Source organism: Gadus macrocephalus, chromosome 8, assembly GCF_031168955.1.
Source record: "Gadus macrocephalus chromosome 8, ASM3116895v1".
NCBI classification, from domain to species: Eukaryota; Metazoa; Chordata; class Actinopteri; order Gadiformes; family Gadidae; genus Gadus; species Gadus macrocephalus.
The window spans coordinates 3,176,048-3,197,831 of NC_082389.1; the positions used below are offsets into that span (position 1 = coordinate 3,176,048).

Consider the following 21,784-nt stretch of genomic DNA (forward strand, 5'->3'; position numbering starts at 1 on the left):
TCTCCTGTTCTCTCTCGGTCTCTGTCGCGCTCTTTCGTTCTCCCGTTCTCCCTCTGTCATTCTCTCTCGTCTGTCTATCGTTCTCTCTCTCGCTCTCTCTCCTTCTCGTTCTCTCTCGTTCTTGTTCTCTATCTCTCGTTCTCTCTGTCTCTGTCCCTGTCTGAAGGTGCACCACATCTGCCCCTTAATTAGGTTCAGACGTGCTGAAGCTAATTAAGTCTTTAAACCCGGGGCTGGCGGTTTCTTACACCTGGGGCGCATTTATTCTGAAGCCGTTCAGAGATTCCAAAATCAATGTCATCTGAGGCACTCTCAATCGGCCAATAGCTGCCCTTTATCCATATACGGTGGTGCATCCCATACCGCGGCGGTCCCCTCGTGTGATTGGCTGTTGGAGGTCAGGGGGCGGTCCTGCGGCTGCTGCCCTCTAACGTCTCCCCATACGGTCATGGGTCGTTAAGGGGGAGGGATAAATCAGGTCTCTCACCGGCGTGGCGCCCCTGGGCTTAACATGGCACCAGGTAATTGCGGCCGCTGTAATGAGAGACGAAAAGCGGGAAGAGGTTAGCGCCGCGACCGCACTGCTGTTAGCACGCTTAATGATATTATTAATATCCGAGAGGAGGGAGGGAGGGGAGGGAGATGGAGGGAGAGAGGAACATGAAGGCAGCGTAAGAGCTTTCGTATCGAAAAACTGTTGAACCGTGGACGATGGGAGTCGAACCGGGTGCATATTCCGGCTGGGAATCGAACAGCCTGACCGATACGCTACGGCGCCAACGCATCACCTCCACCCGGGGTCCCTGAGGAACGGAAGGAACATTATGTCTCCCGTGTTCCTGTTCCTTGACTTCCTCATCAGTCTGTCATCGCTGGAGCACTGACTCTGGCAATTATTCCTTCAATTAATAGAGATGAGGATCGGAAAGCGTTTTTTTTTTTTTTTTTTTGGGGAATAGTCGGGTTTAATGGAATGTGTCCGCTTGTCTCCCTGGCTGTCTGTGTGACAGTAGTGCATCGATATTTGCTGGCTGGTGGCTCAACCTTTGCGCCTGAATGTCTGCCCGCCTGTCCGTCTCCTTGCCTGCCTGTCTGTCCGTCTCTGCCTATCTGTCTGTCTGTTGGCCGGCCTGTCCGTCTGTCTGTCTGCCCATATGTCTGTCTCTCTGTGGTCTTGTGCACCAGTCCATCCGTCTCGGGGCCACAGTAGAGTGTGTTAAGCTAACTACCGTGGCTCCATCGATTCTGTCAGCTAGCCGGAGATCCTGGGTGACCTTTAACCCTGGCTGGCTGCTTCCTCTAACAGAATGAAAGTCTCATGGAAGATAGGCCGATCCGCTGGGAATAGGGGGGGGGGAGGGCTTGCAGCTAGGTCATCCACCCACGCACACACTGAAAGCATGTACGCACACACTCATACACTGACAGCATGTATTCACACACACACACACACACTGACGGCATGTACCCGCACGCACACTAGCACACGCACGCACACAAGCACACCGACAGCATGTATGTACCAACACACACACTGACTGCATGTATTCACACACACACACACACACACTGACGGCATAACACACGAGCACGCACATGCGAAAGCACACACGCACACACTGACATCATTTATTTACTAACACACATACTGACACTGACAATATGTACACACACGCCCACACACACTGACTGCATGAACGCACTCACACTGACAGCATTTACACACACACACACAGACAGAAAGACAGACACTGACTGCAAGTACTCACTGTCTCTGCCTGCATGGGAAACCAGACCTGTGGTAGTCCAACACACTCTTTTAATTAGAAGATGAAATGTACGTTTGAATCCTACGGGAAAGAAGTATTGATTGTCCGAGGAGCAGAGAACTTGTGCACTGGCCTTGGTATAATTGATCGATGTTCATTGAGCATGAAGGGTGGTCAGGGAATTCATCTTCCAGGCCTGGGGTTGCCGGTTCAAACCGTGTGGTACAGTCCCGATCTTAAACCCCTATGTGTCCTGCTGAAAGCCATATGGCTAGTAAGTAGTTAACTAGCATGCACTGCACCAGATGAGTGTGGAGTCGGGATTTGAACCTGCAACTCGGATAATGTCATCTAATCATGTGAATGTCTCAAAGAGCCCTTCCCGTCTCAGCTGGTGGTGCGGGTGCGCTGGGTTATTACCTGATGTGCACAGCGGGGTGGAGCCTCTCTGATGACCTGTGTGTGTGTGTCTGTCTGTTTCAGGAGTGTGTGGGTGCTGCGGGCCCCTGAGGCCCCGCTACAAGCGCCTGGTAGACAACATCTTCCCAGAAGACCCCAAAGTAAGTAACCACTGGTGAACCCCTGTTAAGAGCCACGTCTGTTTGTAGCCCCATGTGTGGGGCTGGGACTGGGTGGTCCAGGACCTGATCCACAGAACCAATCCAACGTCCAAAGTCATACATGGAAAGGCACACTCTTGGAAGAAAAGATTTGAGTGATGTACCAAATACGTTTATGAGTAAATACTAACAGTATTGAGTATAGTAGCGTGTGTGTCTTTTATATTCATAAGCGACGATAACTTAAATAATGATCATGATACGCATGCTAGTATGCTACACATGCTTTACGGTTACACGTGACCGCTACAGTTTGTGTTGCCATGTTTTGCTCAATCATGCATCAGAATCATAACAAGCGCGTTCTTTTTGTTCGTTTCTCTTTGTGAACAGCTCCTTAATGAGCTGTCAATGGTGCTGAGCGACAAAACCTTCATTCTACAAAACCATGATTGGATTTTCAGTATCAAGATACACACAAAGATGTTGTTGTGGGGAAGCATATTTATAATTATATATATATATATATAGAGAGAGATATTAGCTGTGGCGTTAAGATAATTGGACTGTCATACTGGTCCCTGAAGCCTTAACGAGCTGAGGGATCTCGGATCATTAACATCGACATCACATTAACAACACATAACTCCCCCCCCCCCCCCCCCCCCCACACACACACAACCACGTACCGTCAGCCTTCCAAACGACCTCCGCTAATGACCTTGCTAAGTGCTAGCGTCGCGCAGCGTAGCAAAGAGACTCCTCTCCCGCCCTCCCCTCCCTCACACCCCTCAGTGTTGAGGTGAGTGCGTGAGGGAGATGTGTGCGTGAGGGAGATGTGTGCGTGAGGGAGGTGTGTGCGTGAGGGAGGTGGCTGTGTGAGCAGTGCACTACAGACAGGGTTGCCAGGTTGGGCCCGATTTCCCTGCCCAATCTGGCAACACTGACGCACCTGTCTGATGGATCTCAGCGGTAGGTTCTGGTGGGGGGGTGGAGGGGGTCCCTTGCTGTCAGCCGGCAGGTGGAGAGGGACACGGTTCCGCTCGGCTGATCATGAGCTTGTCCATTTAATTATTACCAGTCTAGAGCTCAGCAGAGCTCTGTCTCTGGGGGGGGGGTTCCATCTTCCTCCCTCTGACGAGACGGCAGCCCTGCTTTCAAACACCCGCGCTTGTCTCTTGGAATTGTGTGTTTCGATTGCCCCGAAACACGGTGTTCAATGGCTTTAAATCTTTAAGAAACAGTGGGGGTTTTATTTTGATTGGGAATTTTTTTTAAAGAATGATTGACAGTTGACTGTGTGAACAGGATCAGATATAGCTGGGGCTGGAATCAAACGGCATTCCTAAGTGAGCATGTAATCAAATCGAAATGCTAATTACATTTTGAGGCCAAAATTAAATGTATGTATTAAAGTTACGCCTGGAACTTTGAATGCTTCCGAACCGAAGTCCTTGGTGTGTGTGTGTGTGTGTGTGTGTGTGTGTGTGTGTGTGTGTGTGTGTGTGTGTGTGTGTGTGTGTGTGTGTGTGTGTGTGTGTGTGTGTGTGTGTGTGTGTGTGTGTGTGATAAGATGTTCGGCGCTGTGTTTAAGGGGAGAACTGATTTCATGAGCATTATTCAGCACCAAGCCTCATAATGTGCACATTGTGGGCCGATGAAATAAATCGAATAAGTAGAGCTAAAGTTAATTAACAGAATTCATCACACTGCTATAATAACTGGAATAGGAACAGTCACACGAGTTAATGGGACGCAGTGTGTGTTGGATTAAGTTGATGTCAAGATATGTTCAGTAATGAGCTAATTCTTCAGTTCTTTGAAGCAAGTCAAATAAAGTGATATCACATGTGACCTGGTTGCGAGGGCCAGTGTCAACCAACTGGTGGACACACCGCTGCAGACAGTAAGAGAGAGTGACGTAAAGACCGAGATGGATAGTCAGAAAGAAAAGCGACATTGGGAGGGAGATGGAGGCGGTAAGAGAAAGCGTGACATTAAGAGTGAGATGGAGGCAGTAAGAGTGACATTAAGAGTGAGATGGAGGCAGTAAGAGAATGACATTAAGAGTGAGATGCAGATAGTAAGAGAGTGACATTATGCGTGAGATGGAGACCGTAAGAGTGATATTAGGATTGAGATCGAGACGGTAAGAGAGAGATTGACCTTAGGAGTGAGATGGATACAGTAAGAGGGAGAGTGAAATTAAGGGTGAGATGGAGACAGTAAGAGAGAGGGTGACATTAGGATTGAGATGGAGCTGGAAAGAGAGAGGGTGACATTAGGAGTGAGATGGTGATGGTTAGAGAGAGGGTGACATTAGTAGTGAGCAAGAGAGAGCGACATGGAGAGACAGAGAGAGCCAATAACAGAAATAAAGAGACAGAGGGATGGGGAATGACAGAAGATGAGCAGAGTGGGAGTCAAAGACAGATGGACAAAGATGGAACAAAAACAGGTTACAGCTGGAGATATGTTGGCTGAGACAGCAAGGCAAATACTTCAGGGGATACTGAGAGAGAGATGGAGACAGGAGCAGAGAGAATGAGAGAGAGGAGAAGACACAGAGCTACAGAGAGCGAGGGGCAGAGACACCCGTAGAGAGAGACAGACCTAAATGTGGAGAGAGACGGAGCGACACAAGCGCACACTTTTAGGGGCAGCAGATGGAGCGATAGAATTAGAAAGAGAGGCTGAGGGAGGGGGAGAGGCTGTGGGAGGGGGAGATGGGGAGAGCAGATCTAGGGATAGAATTAGACAGATAGAGGCCAAGGGAGGGAGAGAGGGAGGGGGAAGGAAAGGGGTGATGGAAAGAGTTGGAGGCAGATAGAAACTGAGTCAGAGGAAGATGGGAACAAAGTGAGAGGAAGATGGAGAGAAACAGAGTTAGAGGAAGTTAGAGAGAAACAGTTAGAGGAAGATAGAGAGAAACAGAGTTGGAGGAAGATAGAGAGAAACAGTTAGAGGAAGATGGAGAGAAACAGAGTTAGAGGAAGATAGAGAGAAACAGAGTTGGAGGAAGATAGAGAGAAACAGAGTTGGAGGAAGATAGAGAGAAACAGAGTGAGAGGAAGATAGAGAGAAACAGAGTGAGAGGAAGATGGAGAGAAACAGAGTGAGAGGAAGATGGAGAGAAACAGAGTGAGAGGAAGATGGAGAGAAACAGAGTTAGAGGAAGATGGAGAGAAACAGAGTGAGAGGAAGATGGAGAGAAACAGAGTGAGAGGAAGATGGAGAGAAACAGAGTTAGAGGAAGATAGAGAGAAACAGTGAGAGGAAGATGGAGAGAAACAGTTAGAGGAAGATGGAGAGAAACAGTTAGAGGAAGATAGAGAGAAACGGAGTTAGAGGCAGATAGAGAGAAACATAGTTAGAGGAAGATAGAGAGAAACAGAGTTAGAGGAAGATAGAGAGAAACAGTTAGAGGAAGATAGAGAGAAACAGTTAGAGGAAGATAGAGAGAAACAGAGTGAGAGGAAGATGGAGAGAAACGGAGTTAGAGGAAGATGGAGAGAAACAGAGTTAGAGGAAGATAGAGAGAAACAGTTAGAGGAAGATGGAGAGAAACAGTTAGAGGAAGATAGAGAGAAACAGAGTTAGAGGAAGATAGAGAGAAACAGTTAGAGGAAGATAGAGAGAAACATAGTTAGAGGAAGATAGAGAGAAACAGAGTGAGAGGAAGATGGAGAGAAACAGAGTGAGAGGAAGATGGAGAGAAACAGAGTTAGAGGAAGATGGAGAGAAACAGAGTTGGAGGAAGATAGAGAGAAACATAGTTAGAGGAAGATAGAGAGAAACAGAGTTAGAGGAAGATAGAGAGAAACAGAGTTGGAGGAAGATAGAGAGAAACAGTTAGAGGAAGATGGAGAGAAACAGTTGGAGGAAGATAGAGAGAAACAGAGTTAGAGGAAGATAGAGAGAAACAGTTAGAGGAAGATAGAGAGAAACATAGTTAGAGGAAGATAGAGAGAAACAGAGTGAGAGGAAGATGGAGAGAAACAGAGTGAGAGGAAGATAGAGAGAAACAGAGTTAGAGGCAGATAGAAACAGAGAGAGTTGGAGGCAGATTGATGGAAACCGAGTTGGAGGCGGAGGGAACCGGCGAGAGAGGCAGGTAGTGCTCGAAGCGGAGGCCGCAGCGAGGTGACCTCTGACCCACGTGTCCCCAACAGGACGGGTTGAGTAAGTCGGACATGGAGAAGCTGACCTTCTACGCCGTTTCGGCGCCGGAGAAGCTGGACCGCATCGGGGCCTACCTGGCAGAGAGGCTGAGCCGGGACGTGGTCCGGCACCGCTACGGGTGAGCTGACCTCTGACCCCTCCTGACACAGTGCCGCCCTGCACACAGTACTAACATAGAACTGAAACACACAGTACTGGCATAGTACCGCCCTGCACACAGTACTAACATAGAACTGAAACACACAGTACTGGCATAGTACCGCCCTGCAAACAGTGCTAACATAGAACTGAAACACACAGTACTGGCATAGTACCGCCCTGCACACAGTACTAACATAGAACTGAAACACACAGTACTGGCATAGTACCACCCTGCACACAGTACTAACATAGAACTGAAACACACAGTACTGGCATAGTACCGCCCTGCAAACAGTGCTAACATAGAACTGAAACACACAGTACTGGCATAGTACCGCCCTGCACACAGTACTAACATAGAACTGAAACACACAGTACTGGCATAGTACCGCCCTGCACACAGTACTAACATAGAACTGAAACACACAGTACTGGCATAGTACCGCCCTGCACACAGTGCTAAAAACTGAAAAAAAGTACTGGCATAGTAACACAGTACTAACATAGTACTGAAACGCATAATACTGGCATAGTACCACAGTACTAATATGGTACCTACAGTACTCGCATAGTACATACTGAAACGCATAATACTGGCATAGTACTAGAGTACTAATATGGTACCTACAGTACTCACATAGTACATACTGAAACGCATAGTACCACAGTACTAATATGGTACCCACCTACAGTACTCGCATAGTACCTACTGAAACACATAGTACCACAGCAGGAACATAGTAAATACTGAACGTTTCTGAAACACATAGTACTGGCATAGTACCACAGTACTACCATAGTGCCAGAGAACTAACATGGTACTTACCTACAGTACATGTAGTACTCCCATAGTACCCCGGTACTGCCGCAGTACCACTAACACGGTACAGGACGACGTGGAGTCTGACTGGTTGAGGGGGCTCTTGTTGTTTTGGGGGAGACTTCTGGTGTTGGGGGGCAGAACAGGCATGGTGGACCACGGGACTAAAACCGTAAGATGGAAACGAGGAGCGGCGTCTCTTGAATGGACGGACTCCAGGGAACCCACAATCAATACTGGCAAGAAATGATGGATGTTTTATTAATCAGGGGAGAGAGAGGGAGAGGGAGGGAGAGGGAGAGGGAGAGAGAGAGAGAGAGAGGTCTCTCTGAGCGATGTCTCCCCCTGTTCAATGTCAGTGTCCCTCGCCCCCACACAGGCCAGCATACAGTCAGTCCACTCTTACCCATGTTTATGACCAGTTCACCATGATGAGAACCAGTTAGCAGAGCTAACCTGAGCCTGTGCTCCCTGAGACTGACCCCCCCCTCCGTCTCCAGGAACGTGGTGATCGCCATGGAGGCCCTGGACCAGCTGCTGATGGCTTGCCACTCCCAGAGCATCAAGCCCTTCGTGGAGAGCTTCCTCCACATGGTGGCAAAGCTGCTGGAGTCCCGGGAGCCAGACCTGCAGGTCCTAGGCACCAACTCAGTACGTACCGCTCCCTCTTTCCATACTGCTACATACTGCTACATACCAACTCAGTACGTACCCTCCCTCTATCCATACTGCTACATACTGCTACATACCAACTCAGTACGTACCCCCCCTCCCTCTATCCATACTGCTACATACTGCTACATACCAACTCAGTACGTACCCCCCCTCCCTCTATCCATACTGCTACATACTGCTACATACCAACTCAGTACGTAGCCCTCCCTCTATCCATACTGCTACATACTGCTACATACCAACTCAGTACGTACCCCCTCCCTCTATCCATACTGCTACATACTGCTACATACCAACTCAGTACGTACCGCTCCCTCTATCCATACTGCTACATACTGCTACATACCAACTCAGTACGTACCCCCCCTCTATCCATACTGCTACATACTGCTACATACCAACTCAGTACGTACCCCCCCTCCCTCTATCCATACTGCTACATACTGCTACATACCAACTCAGTACGTACCCCTCCCTCTATCTATACTGCTACATACTGCTACATACCAACTCAGTACTTACCCCTCCCTCTATCCATACTGCTACATACTGCTACATACCAACTCAGTACGTACCCCCCCTCCCTCTATCCATACTGCTACATACTGCTACATACTGCTACATACCAACTCAGTACGTACCCCCTCCTTATACCTATATATATATTAATACTTACTACTACCCAGCAACTCAGTATGTTCCCCTCCTTATACCTATATTGCCACATACTAATGCATACTACCGCATACTATTACATACTGGTTGATGGGGTTGGGAGGGTGTAAAAGGTGGTGGAGGATGTGGATTAGTGGTGCATGGGGTTGGGAGGGTGTAGAAGGTGGTGGAGGATGTGGATTAGTGGTGCATGGGGTTGGGAGGGTGTAGAAGGTGGTGGAGGATGTGGATTAGTGGTGCATGGGGTTGGGAGGGTGTAGAAGGTGGTGGAGGATGTGGATTAGTGGTGCATGGGGTTGGGAGGGAGTAGAAGGTGGTGGCGGAGGAGGTGGTTCATGGGTTTGGGAGACAGCGGGGGATTAGTGTGTTGTTCTTAGACCTATCCTGACTTTAGGAGGAGTTTACAGCCTGGCTGAGGAAGGTGCGTGTGCATGCGTGCGCGCGTGTGTGTGTGTGTGTGTGCGTGTGCGTGCGTGCGTAGGTGTGTATTGTGATGATGAAGTGTTCTTCATGAGTTGGAGTCGGCCGCGCTAAACGGGAGCATTCAGGGCTCCTCCCAGCGAGGCTGTGGTCCTGAACGACCTGGGTCTTCACGGGGCGAAACCAGCCAGGGGAAACATGTTGTTAATGCTATTCACATGTTGTATTATCAACATGTGAGTAGGCAATACGTATATGAAGTGAAAATAACGTCTAAAGCACCCTATGATTGGAAAGAAGCTAAACTACCAACTCGTCTCGTTCTCTTCTCGTCTGTGAACCGAGTCGCTGACGCAAACGATCAAACATCTGAGACGGAGAGAGGCGAGTTACGACTCCGCCGTCGGACTGAGCGCGTCACGGCCTCGAGTGTGACCCCCCCCCACGCTGCCGTGTCCCCCTCTGTGATTGGCTGGCGCGGGTCGTGAGGTGAGGGCGCCTGTCGATCGGCCGGCCCCCCCCTCGGCACCTCCCTTTGATCCGCGGCGCTCCCCCCCCTGCCGTTGCGTGGAGCAGAGATTGACCCCTCGGGCGCGGTGCAGTGTTTACCGTCTCGGGGTGAATGCACACACACACGTCGCGCTGACTCTCTCCGTCTTCACCTCCCTTGCTCCAGCTGGTTTGTTTACAAGATGGCCGTCCGGATAAGCGCTCTCCCCTCCCGGTGTGGGTCGTCCTTGGAGAAGGTCGAGCTAGTTCCTTGCGAATGGGGGCTAGCAGCTAGCAGTAGTGGCTAGCTGGCGTGCTATCCTACTAGCTTATTTGAATAGACAAACCTCCTCCTCCTCCTCTTTAGTGTCCTACTCCTCTTTAGTGTCCTACTCCTCCTCTAATGTTTCCTACTCCTCCTCTAATGTCTCCTACTCCTCCTCTAATGTCTCCTACTCCTCCTCTAATGTCTCTCACTCCTCTATGATACATCTCCCTCTCCTTTAATTGGGCTTTCAGAAAAGCTCCCCAGGGAGGTGATGTGAGACACACACACACACACACACACACACACACACACACACACACACACACACACACACACACACACACACACACACACACACACACACACACACACACACACGGAGCCTGGTCGCTAGAAGGCATCTGTGACATATGAAGGCCATTTCCCCGCCACTCGGCCTTATTTGCATGATTAGATCGGAGCTCAAACAATCCGTCCTCCTTCTTGTCTGGACTGGTCCATCCTGCAGGCCAGGATGTTTCTCCTCTGCTCCTCTTTGTCCACTCTCTTCTGTTCGGTCAAAGTCACCTTGAGGTCCCCCAAAAACGCTCTGATGGCGGGCTGTGAACCGACGTTGATCTGGGCCCACGCCGTCCCCCTCTTCCTCTCCCTCTTCCTCTGATGCCGAGTTCTCCTCTCCCCTCTCCTGTCGGGTTCTCCTCTCCCCTCTCCTGACGGGTTCTCCTCTCCCCTCTCCTGTCGGGTTCTCCTCTCCCCTCTCCTGTCGGGTTCTCCTCTCCCCTCTCCTGTCGGGTTCTCCTCTCCCCTCCTGTCGGGTTCTCCTCTCCCCTCCTGACGGGTTCTCCTCTCCCCTCCTGACGGGTTCTCCTCTCCTGACGGGTTCTCCTCTCCCCTCTCCTGTCGGGCTCCCCTCGCCCCTCTCCTGACGGGTTCTCCTCTCCCCTCCTGACGGGTTCTCCTCTCCCCTCTCCTGTCGGGCTCCCCTCGCCCCTCTCCTGACGGGTTCCCCTCTCCCCTCCTGACGGGTTCTCCTCTCCCCTCTCCTGACGGGTTCTCCTCTCCCCTCTCCTGACGGGTTCTCCTCTCCCCTCTCCTGTCGGGTTCTCCTCTCCTGTCGGGTTCTCCTCCCCTCTCCTGTCGGGTTCCCCTCACCTCTCCTGTCGGGTTCCCCTCACCTCTCCTCTCTCACCTTGAGGTCCCCCAAAAACGCTCTGATGGCGGGCTGTGAACCGACGTTGATCTGGGCCCACGCCGTCCCCCTCTTCCTCTCCCTCTTCCTCTGATGCCGAGTTCTCCTCTCCCCTCTCCTGTCGGGTTCTCCTCTCCCCTCTCCTGACGGGTTCTCCTCTCCCCTCTCCTGTCGGGTTCTCCTCTCCCCTCTCCTGTCGGGTTCTCCTCTCCCCTCTCCTGTCGGGTTCTCCTCTCCCCTCCTGTCGGGTTCTCCTCTCCCCTCCTGACGGGTTCTCCTCTCCTGACGGGTTCTCCTCTCCCCTCTCCTGTCGGGCTCCCCTCGCCCCTCTCCTGACGGGTTCTCCTCTCCCCTCCTGACGGGTTCTCCTCTCCCCTCTCCTGTCGGGCTCCCCTCGCCCCTCTCCTGACGGGTTCCCCTCTCCCCTCCTGACGGGTTCTCCTCTCCCCTCTCCTGACGGGTTCTCCTCTCCCCTCTCCTGACGGGTTCTCCTCTCCCCTCTCCTGTCGGGTTCTCCTCTCCTGTCGGGTTCTCCTCCCCTCTCCTGTCGGGTTCCCCTCACCTCTCCTGTCGGGTTCCCCTCACCTCTCCTCTCGGGTTCTCCTCACCTCTCCTGTCGGGTTCTCCTCTCCCCTCTTCTGTCGGGTTCTCCTCTCCTGTCGGGTTCTCCTCTCTCCTCTCCCCTCTCCTGTTGGGTTCTCCTCTCCCCTCTCCTGTCGGGTTCTCCTCGCTCGCGTCTGTTTGGCGTGCCCGTCTCCGTGACCCCCGTGAGACGCCGTGCGCGTTGGGGGGGCTTGGAGGGGACCGCAGGCTAAACGTTTCTCGCCGTCGGACGACAAAAGCGGGGCTGTGGGTCCGGGGCGGCCTTTGTGGGGGCTTCCATTAGGGAGGGGGGGGGGGGGTGAGGTCTATTTCCAGCACCGCCGCCGCCGCCGCCACTAGCTAGCTGATGTCTCCTCTGAGTGTATGCTGCATTCAGCGTTTGACACCGGTGCTTTATGCCCGCGCTAATTAAAACCCGGGCCGTTAAGCTGTTTAAATCTGAATGCTGGGGGTGGGGAGAATTAACATGACGAATGGTTATCAGCTCTGCGCACACAGACACACACACACAGACAGACATGCACACACACAGACAGATGGACACAGACAGACACATACAGACACACACACAGACCCACACAGACACACACACACACACACAAACCAGTTGGTCTGAGCTCCATGAAAACATTTCAATCCCTGCCTTCCGATGCAGAGGTGCAGGGAAAGGACAGGAAATGATGTCGTACTGCAACATATTCAAATTGCTTGGTTGGATTTTAGTTTTAATCCAATCATCCACGGTGAAACGGTCACAGAAGCCCTCTCGGCCGTTTTTAAAGAGCTCACCAGGCTAACTGGGGTCTGGGGATGGAGGATGCTAGTGTGAGAGCATTAGCATACCAACCAGGTCGGCCGCCCCCATCAATTGGAGTGCGTCTCTCTCGTCCTCCCACAGTTTGTGAAGTTCGCCAACATCGAGGAGGACACGCCCTCGTACCACCGGCGGTACGACTTCTTCGTGTCCCAGTTCAGCGCCATGTGCCACTCCATGCACGAGGAGCCCGAGACACGCTCCAGGTACGCACGCACACGCACACGCACACGCATGCACATGCACTCCCTCCACACCACAGCCCGGCCTTGGGGGATCATTCCCTCTCTCCTCATTGGTCAGGGCTAACGACGCGAGCTACCCGTATTCATGTGGTTTGTAGTTGATGAGTTAATTAGTAGTTCATTAGTTTGGAGATGAACTGCTATTGGTTTGGATGTAATGGAGCAGGGAGGAGCATCTGGCTCCTGTACGGATGGGACATTGGTTTTTCGTCAGTCAGTCTGTCTCTCTCTCCCTGTCTGTCTCTCTCTCAGTCTGTCTGTCTCTGTCTCTCAATCTGTCTGTCCCTCTACCTGTCTCTCTCTCTTTACCTGGTTGTCTCTCTCGACCTGTCTGTCCCTCTGTTCGTCGCTGTCATTCTACATGTCTGTCACTCTCTACCTGTCTGTCTGTCTGTCTGTCTCTCCCTTTCGGTCTTTCTCTCGACCAGTCTCTCTCTCTCCCTGTCTGTCTGTCTCCCTGTCTGGTTCTCTCCCGGTCTCTCTCTCTCTCTCTCTCCCTGTTTGTCTCTCTCCTTGTCTGCTTCTCTCCTGGTCTCTCTCTCTCTCCCTGTCTGTCTGTCTCCCTGCCTGCTTCTCTCCCGGTCTCTCTCTCTCTCTCTCTCCCTGTCTGTCTGTCTCCCTGCCTGCTTCTCTCCCGGTCTCTCTCTCTCTCTCTGTCTGTCTGTCTGTCTGTCTGTCTGTCTGTCTGTCTGTCTGTCTGTCTGTCTGTCTGTCTGTCTGTCTGTCTCTCTCTCCCTTTCGGTCTTTCTCTCGACCAGTCTCTCTCTCTCCCTGTCTGTCTGTCTGTCTCCCTGTCTGGTTCTCTCCCGGTCTCTCTCTCTCCCTGTCTGTCTCTCTCCCTGTCTGCTTCTCTCCCGGTCTCTCTCTCTCTCTCTCTCCCTGTCTGTCTCTCTCCCTGCCTGCTTCTCTCCCGGTCTCTCTCTCTCTCTCTCTCCCTGTCTGTCTGTCTCCCTGCCTGCTTCTCTCCCGGTCTCTCTCTCTCTCTCTCTCCCTGTCTGTCTGTCTCCCTGTCTGCTTCTCTCCCGGTCTCTCGCTCTCTCTCCCTGTCTGTCTGTAGGATCTGGGTGGCGGGATACACGGGGCCTGAAGGGCGTGGTGAGGGAGCCTAAACCTGTCTCTCTCTCTCTCTCTCTGTCTGTCTGTAGGATCCGGGTGGCGGGTATCAGAGGCCTGCAGGGCGTGGTGAGGAAGACGGTGAACGACGAGCTGCAGGCCATCATCTGGGAGCCGCAGCACATGGACAAGCTGATCCCCTCCATGCTGTTCAACATGCAGGACGCCCAGGACCTCGACAGGTAGCCCACATGGTCCCTCTTCTCCTTACCCAAATCACGAACTTGAGTATAGGCCGATATGGAGTGTATATACTGATACAGCACCTAGCATTTTAACTACTAATAGCACTTAGGGCTAGTTCTTATTGAAGGGGTTCTCTTACGACGACGGCAATGTACAGTCGGTTCACTTGCTGCCAAAACCAGATAATTTACACTTAAAATCTATTATTATTATAATACTTTTGTGTCCTTCAAGTTAAGCGTGAGCATCCATGTTTTTCCAACGAGGTAGCTCGAACGCACGCAGGTCGGAGACGACGTGTTTCCTGTTCCGACTTTCAACCTCAAGTTGAGTGTTTGACGCTCTCTGCCTGTCTAGTAAAATGGCGTCCTGTGTAGGTATCGGATCTGCGCAGAGACTTGCATACTCCCTGATACCCGTTACTACAGTGTCTGAGGTATTTTCGGACACTGGTATCGGAATCGGAGCAACTCTATACGACGCCCCTTTCTCTCTGTCTGTCTGCTCGTCCCCGCCTCTGTCCCCTCTGCCTGGCTCCAGAGCCCCTATTCAGGCGGCGGTCTGATCGAGCGGCTCCACATACGGCCACACTGAACACGTTACGCGCCAGACCCGCCGCTTGATCATTGTGTGTCACAAAAATGGTTCAACGCGCCTACGCGGCTAGATGAGCCCGCCCAAAACTTATTTTCCCCCGCTACTTTTCTTTTGCTCCACAAACATGGCTGTGATCACCACCATCGCTGCGCTGTATTTGTCGTGGGAGTTCGAGGAGAGTAGGAAACCCAAACGCTGTCGTGTTTGGGTACATCCTCCGTAGGCGCTCACAGCTGGGTGAGTTCAACCACCTCCTCCGGGAACTCCGCCTGGACGACGGCCGGTTCCAGACGTATTTTCGGTTGACCGGGGGCCATGTTCGATGACCTGCTAGCCCGGGTTGGTGCCAGGGTCTCCCGTCAGGCTCAAGCTCAACGCTGCTTGGCCATCGCGGCTAAGCGTCGCGCGTAGGAACGTAAAAAGGCGCGTTATTGAGGTGCGTAAAACGCGTGTAACGCGTCTACGCGCCTAAACCAATGGTTCCCTATGCAAAAATTGTGATTTTCTAAGCCTCTAACGCGCGTAATGCGGTCGGCGCTGCCGTGCCTTAACGCCTTGATGTAGCGTCTCGTCAGGACCCGTCTGAGCGTGTGCCAGACAGATGGCGCTTCCTGTGGCTGTCATGGCGACGGTCCGACTTCCTGTTGCCGAGCAAACAAATACGCACGCACACACACATGCACCCACGTGCACGCTTGCGCAAATGCACGAGCACAAACACAGCCCGGAGCCCAGAATATATCTTTAATCCTTTCTTTTTTTGAATAAACCCCAGCCTCCGTCACACTGTCGCAGCCTTTTTTCTCTGTACGTCTGTCTCGCTCTCGCTCTGTCTGTCTGTCTGTCTGTCTGTCTGTCTGTCTGTCTGTCTGTCTGACTGACTGACTGACTGACTGACTGACTGACTGACTGACTGACTGACTGACTGACTGACTGACTGACTGACTGACTGACTGACGCTTGTCTGACTGACTTTCGCTGTTTGTCTGTCCAGGTCTATCCCTCTCCTCACTTTGTCTGTCTGTGTCACACACACACACACACACACACACACACACACACACACACACACACACACACACACACACACACACACACACACACACACACACACACACACACACACACACACACACACACACACACACACACACACACACACACACACACACACACACACACACACACACACACACACACACACACACACACACACACACACACACACACACACACACACACACACACACGTTTCCCTACCTCCTAATCCCAGTCCTGTAGCTTTCTTTCTTTTGGGCTTTGTTTGTCAGTTTATTTCTCATCTTGCCCGCACCTCATTCCTCACGCCCAGATTCTCTGCCATGGTCTGGTTCTCCCCCTTAGATCCTCCCAGATCCCCTTAGATCCTCCCACATCATCCTAGGTTCCCCAAGATCCCCTCGGTCCCCCCGGCTCCCCAGCCCCAGGTACCTGAGACGGGGCGCCCAACCCTGGTGTCTCACCCCAGGAGGGCTCCCTGGGGAACGGAGGGGGTGAGAGGTGGGGGTGCTGGGTGGATGCTCTTCTCCTGCATGCGTCACTCTCTGCTCTCCTCCCGCTCCTCCTACTTTCCCTTCTCTTTGAGGACTCGCCTCTTCCTCTGCGTTCTCCTCCCCTCCCATCATCCATCATTCCTTTATTAATTCCTCCTCCAACCCCCCTCCCCCTCCCCACCTTATCCTCCAAGTAGTTTCCATGTCAACACACATCTATTTTTAGAGCCACCCCCAAATCCCCACCCATCCCAGCCCCCCCTCTGACTTCAATGTCTCTGTACCTAGAACTCTGCCTCCATCCTCAGCCTCCCCAGCCTCCACCCTCAGCCTTCACCCTCAGCCTCCACCCTCATCATCCTCAGCCTCCACCCTCAGCCTTCTCAGCCTCCACCTTCTGCCTCCTCAGCCTCCACCCTCCGCCTCTACCCTCAGCTTCCTTCCGCCTCCCCAGCCTCCATCCTCAGCCTCCACCCTCTGCCTCCTCAGCCTCCACCCTCCGCCTCTACCCTCAGCTTCCTTCCGCCTCCTCAGCCTCCACCCTCAGCTTCCTCAGCCTCCACCCTCTGCCTCCCCAGCCTCCACCCTCTGCCTCCTCAGCCTCCACCCTCAGCCTCCTCAGCCTCCACCCTCTGCCTCCTCAGCCTCCACCCTCCGCCTCTACCCTCAGCTTCCTTCCGCCTCCTCAGCCTCCACCCTCAGCTTCCTCTGCCTCCCCAGCCTCCACCCTCAGCCTCCTCAGCCTCCACCCTCAGCCTCCTCAGCCTCCACCCTCAGCCTCCTCAGCCTCCACCCTCTGCCTCCTCAGCCTCCACCCTCCGCCTCTACCCTCAGCTTCCTTCCGCCTCCTCAGCCTCCACCCTCAGCTTCCTCAGCCTCCACCCTCTGCCTCCTCAGCCTCCACAGCCTCCACCCTCTGCCTCCTCAGCCTCCACCCTCCGCCTCCACCCTCAGCTTCCTCAGCCTCCTCAGCCTCCACCCTCAGCTTCTTCAGCCTCCACCCTCTGCCTCCTCAGCCTCCACCCTCAGCTTCCTCAGCCTCCTCAGCCTCCACCCTCAGCTTCCTCAGCCTCCACCCTCAGCTTCTTCAGACTCCACCCTCTGCCTCCTCAGCCGCCTCCTCAGCCTCCACCCTCTGCTTCCTCGGCCTCCAAGCTCTCCCAGCTTGCGCGGCCATCAGCCACAAGGCAGGAGGAATGGCAGCCGTTCTGTTTGCCAGACCATCTTCCCCCTTTCTTAGAAAAGGCTGAACGGTTCATGTTCCGTTCTTGCCGTTCTGTGTTCTTCAGTAGACTACGTCTTTGAGATGAACCTCTTCAGGGCTGTTCTCCTGTGGAGACCAGCTTCACATCAACGGTTAAACGAACCACCACCAGCAGCGTGTTATTCACCCCCCCCCCCCCCCCCTCTTAACGAGGGTCAGTTTCAGACGTCTGGGGCTTAATGAACCAGTCTGTCGCTATGACGACCACCGGCAGGCAATTAAACGCTCAATGTGACAAACTGGCCCACCGTGCCGAGCACCATTTCAAGACCCCGGTACGCCCAGGAAGAAGACTCGGTTTGGTCTGTGTAGTGTTCCCAGTGGAACCCCTCCTCCCAACACAAGAGATATCTGACTTTAGGTCCCAAGGATCCTTCCAGGTCGGAATCAAACCCCTAACCCTGGCAGCGCCCAATAGAAAACTGGATCAGTTGTAGAGCGTGGTTGTACTGGGCTGCTCCCAGTATCCCCCAGTAAAAGACTGGTACATCCTCTTTGGTGTTTGTGTAAATTCAGAGGCTCCTGGTCAACTTTCAGGAGAGAGAGGAGAGAGTGAGAGGGAGGGAGAGACGGAGTGGGAGGGAGAGAAGGAGAGAGTGGGAGAGGAGTGGGAGGGAGAGAAGGAGAGGGAGAGAGTGAGAGGGAGGGAGAGAGTGAGAGGGAGGGAGAGAGTGAGAGGGAGGGAGAGAAAGAGTGGGAGGGAGAGAGGGAGAGAGCGAGAGGGAGAGGGAGATCTAGCTCGTTCGCCCAGCCCAGAGAGAGGCAGAGCAGCTTGTGACTGATGCATCTTTTCTTAGCCCTGATCGATGGTCTCAGCAGGGGTCTGAGCACCAGAACCATCCGGTCTCTGGCGTCCATCCATCTACAGCCCCCCCGAGAGAATAACATACTCTTCCTCCCTGACGTCTGCATGTCACTGCTAGAACAACAAGGTTTTTATTAACTGAAACTATTCAATATTCAGGCTGTCCGGTTTTGTCCGATAAGCCGAAAATGGAAACGCACCAGGTGCTGTCGAAGCCAAGCCGTCAATATGCGGCAATGTTTGGCCATTCAGGAATGCTGCTGTGTCAACAGCTAATCCCTGGTTCCATGACCCGCTCTGAGGCCACTGGGGTTATTATTCATTATGGAAGGCATCCATTTTGGGTTTGAAAAGATTTATGAAGCAGCATCATGGGATCATTGATATCTGTTACCATGTTGCCTGGTAAACTACGACATCAGCTTTAGGCAGAGGTGGGAAGTGACGAGGTACAAATACGTTGTCAACGTACTTGAGTACAGGTTTCAGGTATCTGTACTTTACCCTGCCACCTTTTTTCTTTTACTCCCTACATTTTAACACAAAATCTGTACTTTCTACTGCTTACATTTTCAAAAAAGCGCTTGCTACTTGAGTATTATTACATTTGAGGGGAATTATCGTTTGTTTATTTATTTTACATCATTGCGTGCCTTCAAAACATCAAGACAGATTTCACCCAAAATGGAAAGGACAACATCACACAGAATAGACGATCCTTCCTCTGTGAATCCATCGGTGCGTATCAGGCAGACAGACGTAGCGAGATGAAAAGGGCATAAAACACGCAGACCAGGGAGTCTTCTCCGTGAGGAGCGGTGTCTGGGAGAACTAGCAGCCTAGTGAGGATGGATGAAAGTGAAGCCGCACACACCGCCGATGGAGCCCATTCAGCGCAGCGCTCTCAAGACGTTCCCCGTCCGCGGCCGTCGTGCTCAGGAGAACTGTTTGAAGTGGTCGCTCTGATAAGTATTCTTGGCGAATGCTTCGAGTCCTGTAGAGATGAGGGAATTTCTAACAAAAGGGTTTAGGGCTTAATTAAACGAGTAGTGCGTTCTTGTTTTGATCATAATGTTTTAAGTAATGTGGCTGACATTGAAAAAATATTTAACGTTGAAGCGAAGTTGATGTTCAGTATATAGTTTGTTTTATTTGAAGTCAGAATGGTTTAACTTTAACAGTCTGGTATGTTGGATTTGACCAGAAATTCTGCTTGCGTAAAGAATTTGTGTGCTTTATTTATTTTCAAGAAGTAAATTCATTCATGAAAATATTCAGCCAATTTCCCATTAGATTTGCCCCCCTTTAGAATATTCCCGCAAGAATGCTACAAAAATAATGTATCCAGCTGAATATTTCCACTAAAAATCTTCCCCAGAACATTTCCACTAGAACATTACAAGCTGAATCCTACCACTTAAATATTACCAGCTGAATCCTACCACTAGAACATTACCAGCTGAATCTCTCCACCAGTAGAGTGTCGCCAGTAGAGTGTCGCCAGTAGAGTGTCGCCAGTAGAGTGTCGCCAGTAGAGTGCCTCCACCATAACACCCCCAGCTGAACCTCTCACGCAGAACGCTGGCAGTCAGACGGGCTGGGATGGCTCCAGCTGTGTCTGTGGGTTCATTCACAGCGCTGTGAGCAGGCTATAAATAGAACGCTCAGGTTATTGGATGAGTTAGGACTGCCGTACCGAAGCCCCCCAGCAGACATCCTGTCATGATCCGGCAGACGAAGCAGAGAGTCTGAATCTCGCTCGGCTTAACGGCACTAATAATTAATGGCTCGGCACCAGGGCATAAAGACGCTAGCTCTCAGTGTTACTCAGCGTTATGTAATGTTATGATCTCCACCTCCACGCCGCACACGGCTCAATGCAGGGCTAGGCAGGCTAGCCAGGTGGGGAGCTACGTGATGGGCTAGGCAGGTGGAGAGCTAGAAGCTAGGCAGGTGGAAAGCTAGAAGCTAGGCAGGTGGAGAGCTAGAAGCTAGGCATGTGGAGAGCTAGAAGCTATGCAGGTGGAGAGCTAGAAGCTAGGCAGGTGGAGAGCTAGAAGCTATGCAGGTGGAGAGCTAGAAGCTAGGCAGGTGGGGAGCTAGATGCTAGGCAGGATGAGAGCTAGAAGCTGGGCTAAGCAGGTAGAGGGCTACATAATTAGCTAGACACGAAGAGAGCTAGATGCTAGGCTACACGGGAAGAGAGCTACATGCTAGGCTATGCTAGGCATATTTTCTTTGATGGTAGATCAAAGAGCAAGTGCTTTCCAATAAATCTGGCGCTGAAAATGTAAAACGTGCATAAATAAATTATTATTCCAACAACGGAAAATAGATTAAAGGAAAAATTAAGATGCTATCTGATTAATCTCTCACGCTTCATCTCTCTCTTTCTCTTTCTCTATCTCTTTCCCCCCCCCAGGGTGGGGCACCCCGCCAGCCCCTCTGTGGGGGGCCAGGAGCCCGACCCGGACCACCAGGAGGACCCAGTGGTCCTGGCTGAGAGCTGCTTCAGAGAGCTGCTGGGTCGCGCCGCCTACGGGAACATGAACAACGCAGTCAGACCGGTCCTGGTGTAGGTTCACTACACACACACTCACTCACAACCACATACTCACTCACTCACTCACTCACTCACTCACTCACTCACTCACTCACTCACTCACTTTGGGGAGTTCACTCACTCACAATTAAACAAATACTCACTCACTCACTCACAACCACACACTTACTCACTCACTCACTCACTTTGGGGAGTTCACTCACTCACAATCAAACAAATACTCACTCACTCACAATCCCACACATACTCACTCACTCACAATCGCACTCACTAATTGACTGAACGACTGAATGACTCACAAACACTTGCTCTGTCACAATCTTACTCACAATCTCACTCAATCACACACACACGCACAACCACACACACACACACGCAGGGCCGTCGGACTGCGGGGACTGCGGGGACAGTTGTGGGGGGGCCCAAGGCAGAGGGGGGGCCCCTGAAAAAAAAAAAAGTATCTACCGGCCACGTCTCACCCCCCCCCCCCCGTCAACAATCGCTCCCCCCCCCCCCCCCCCCCCCCCGTCAACAATCGCTCCCCCCCCCCCCCCCCCCCCCCGTCAACAATCACTCCACCCCCCCCCCCCCCCCCCCCCGGTCAACAATCGCTCACCCCCCCCCCCCCCGTCAACAATCGCTCCACCCCCCCCCCCCCGTCAACAATCGCTCCAACCCCCCCCCGTCAACAATCGCTCCACCCCCCCCCCCCCGTCAACAACTGAGCGCAGGGGGGTCCATCAGTACTTATAGTATAGGGGCCCAGGATTTGGTGCTACGGCCCTGCACACACGCACAACCACACACATACTCACAATCTCACACACAATCACACACTCACTCACTCTGGGGAGTTCACACACAGACACAGACG

General features: G+C 52.3%; 1 protein-coding gene across 4 annotated transcripts in view; it reads left to right on the forward strand.

Moving 5' to 3' along the window:
• efr3a (EFR3 homolog A (S. cerevisiae)) overlaps positions 1–21,784 on the forward strand; it is a 77,950-nt gene that overhangs the window by 25,244 nt on the left and 30,922 nt on the right. For all 4 annotated transcript variants that reach the window (XM_060058054.1, XM_060058056.1, XM_060058055.1 and 1 more), the window contains exons 2-7: positions 2,253–2,329; positions 6,502–6,629; positions 7,973–8,123; positions 12,690–12,811; positions 13,996–14,145; positions 20,770–20,922. In XM_060058054.1, coding sequence (XP_059914037.1) covers positions 2,253–2,329; positions 6,502–6,629; positions 7,973–8,123; positions 12,690–12,811; positions 13,996–14,145; positions 20,770–20,922 — 781 coding nt within the window. The remainder of the gene's footprint in view (positions 1–2,252; positions 2,330–6,501; positions 6,630–7,972; positions 8,124–12,689; positions 12,812–13,995; positions 14,146–20,769; positions 20,923–21,784) is intronic.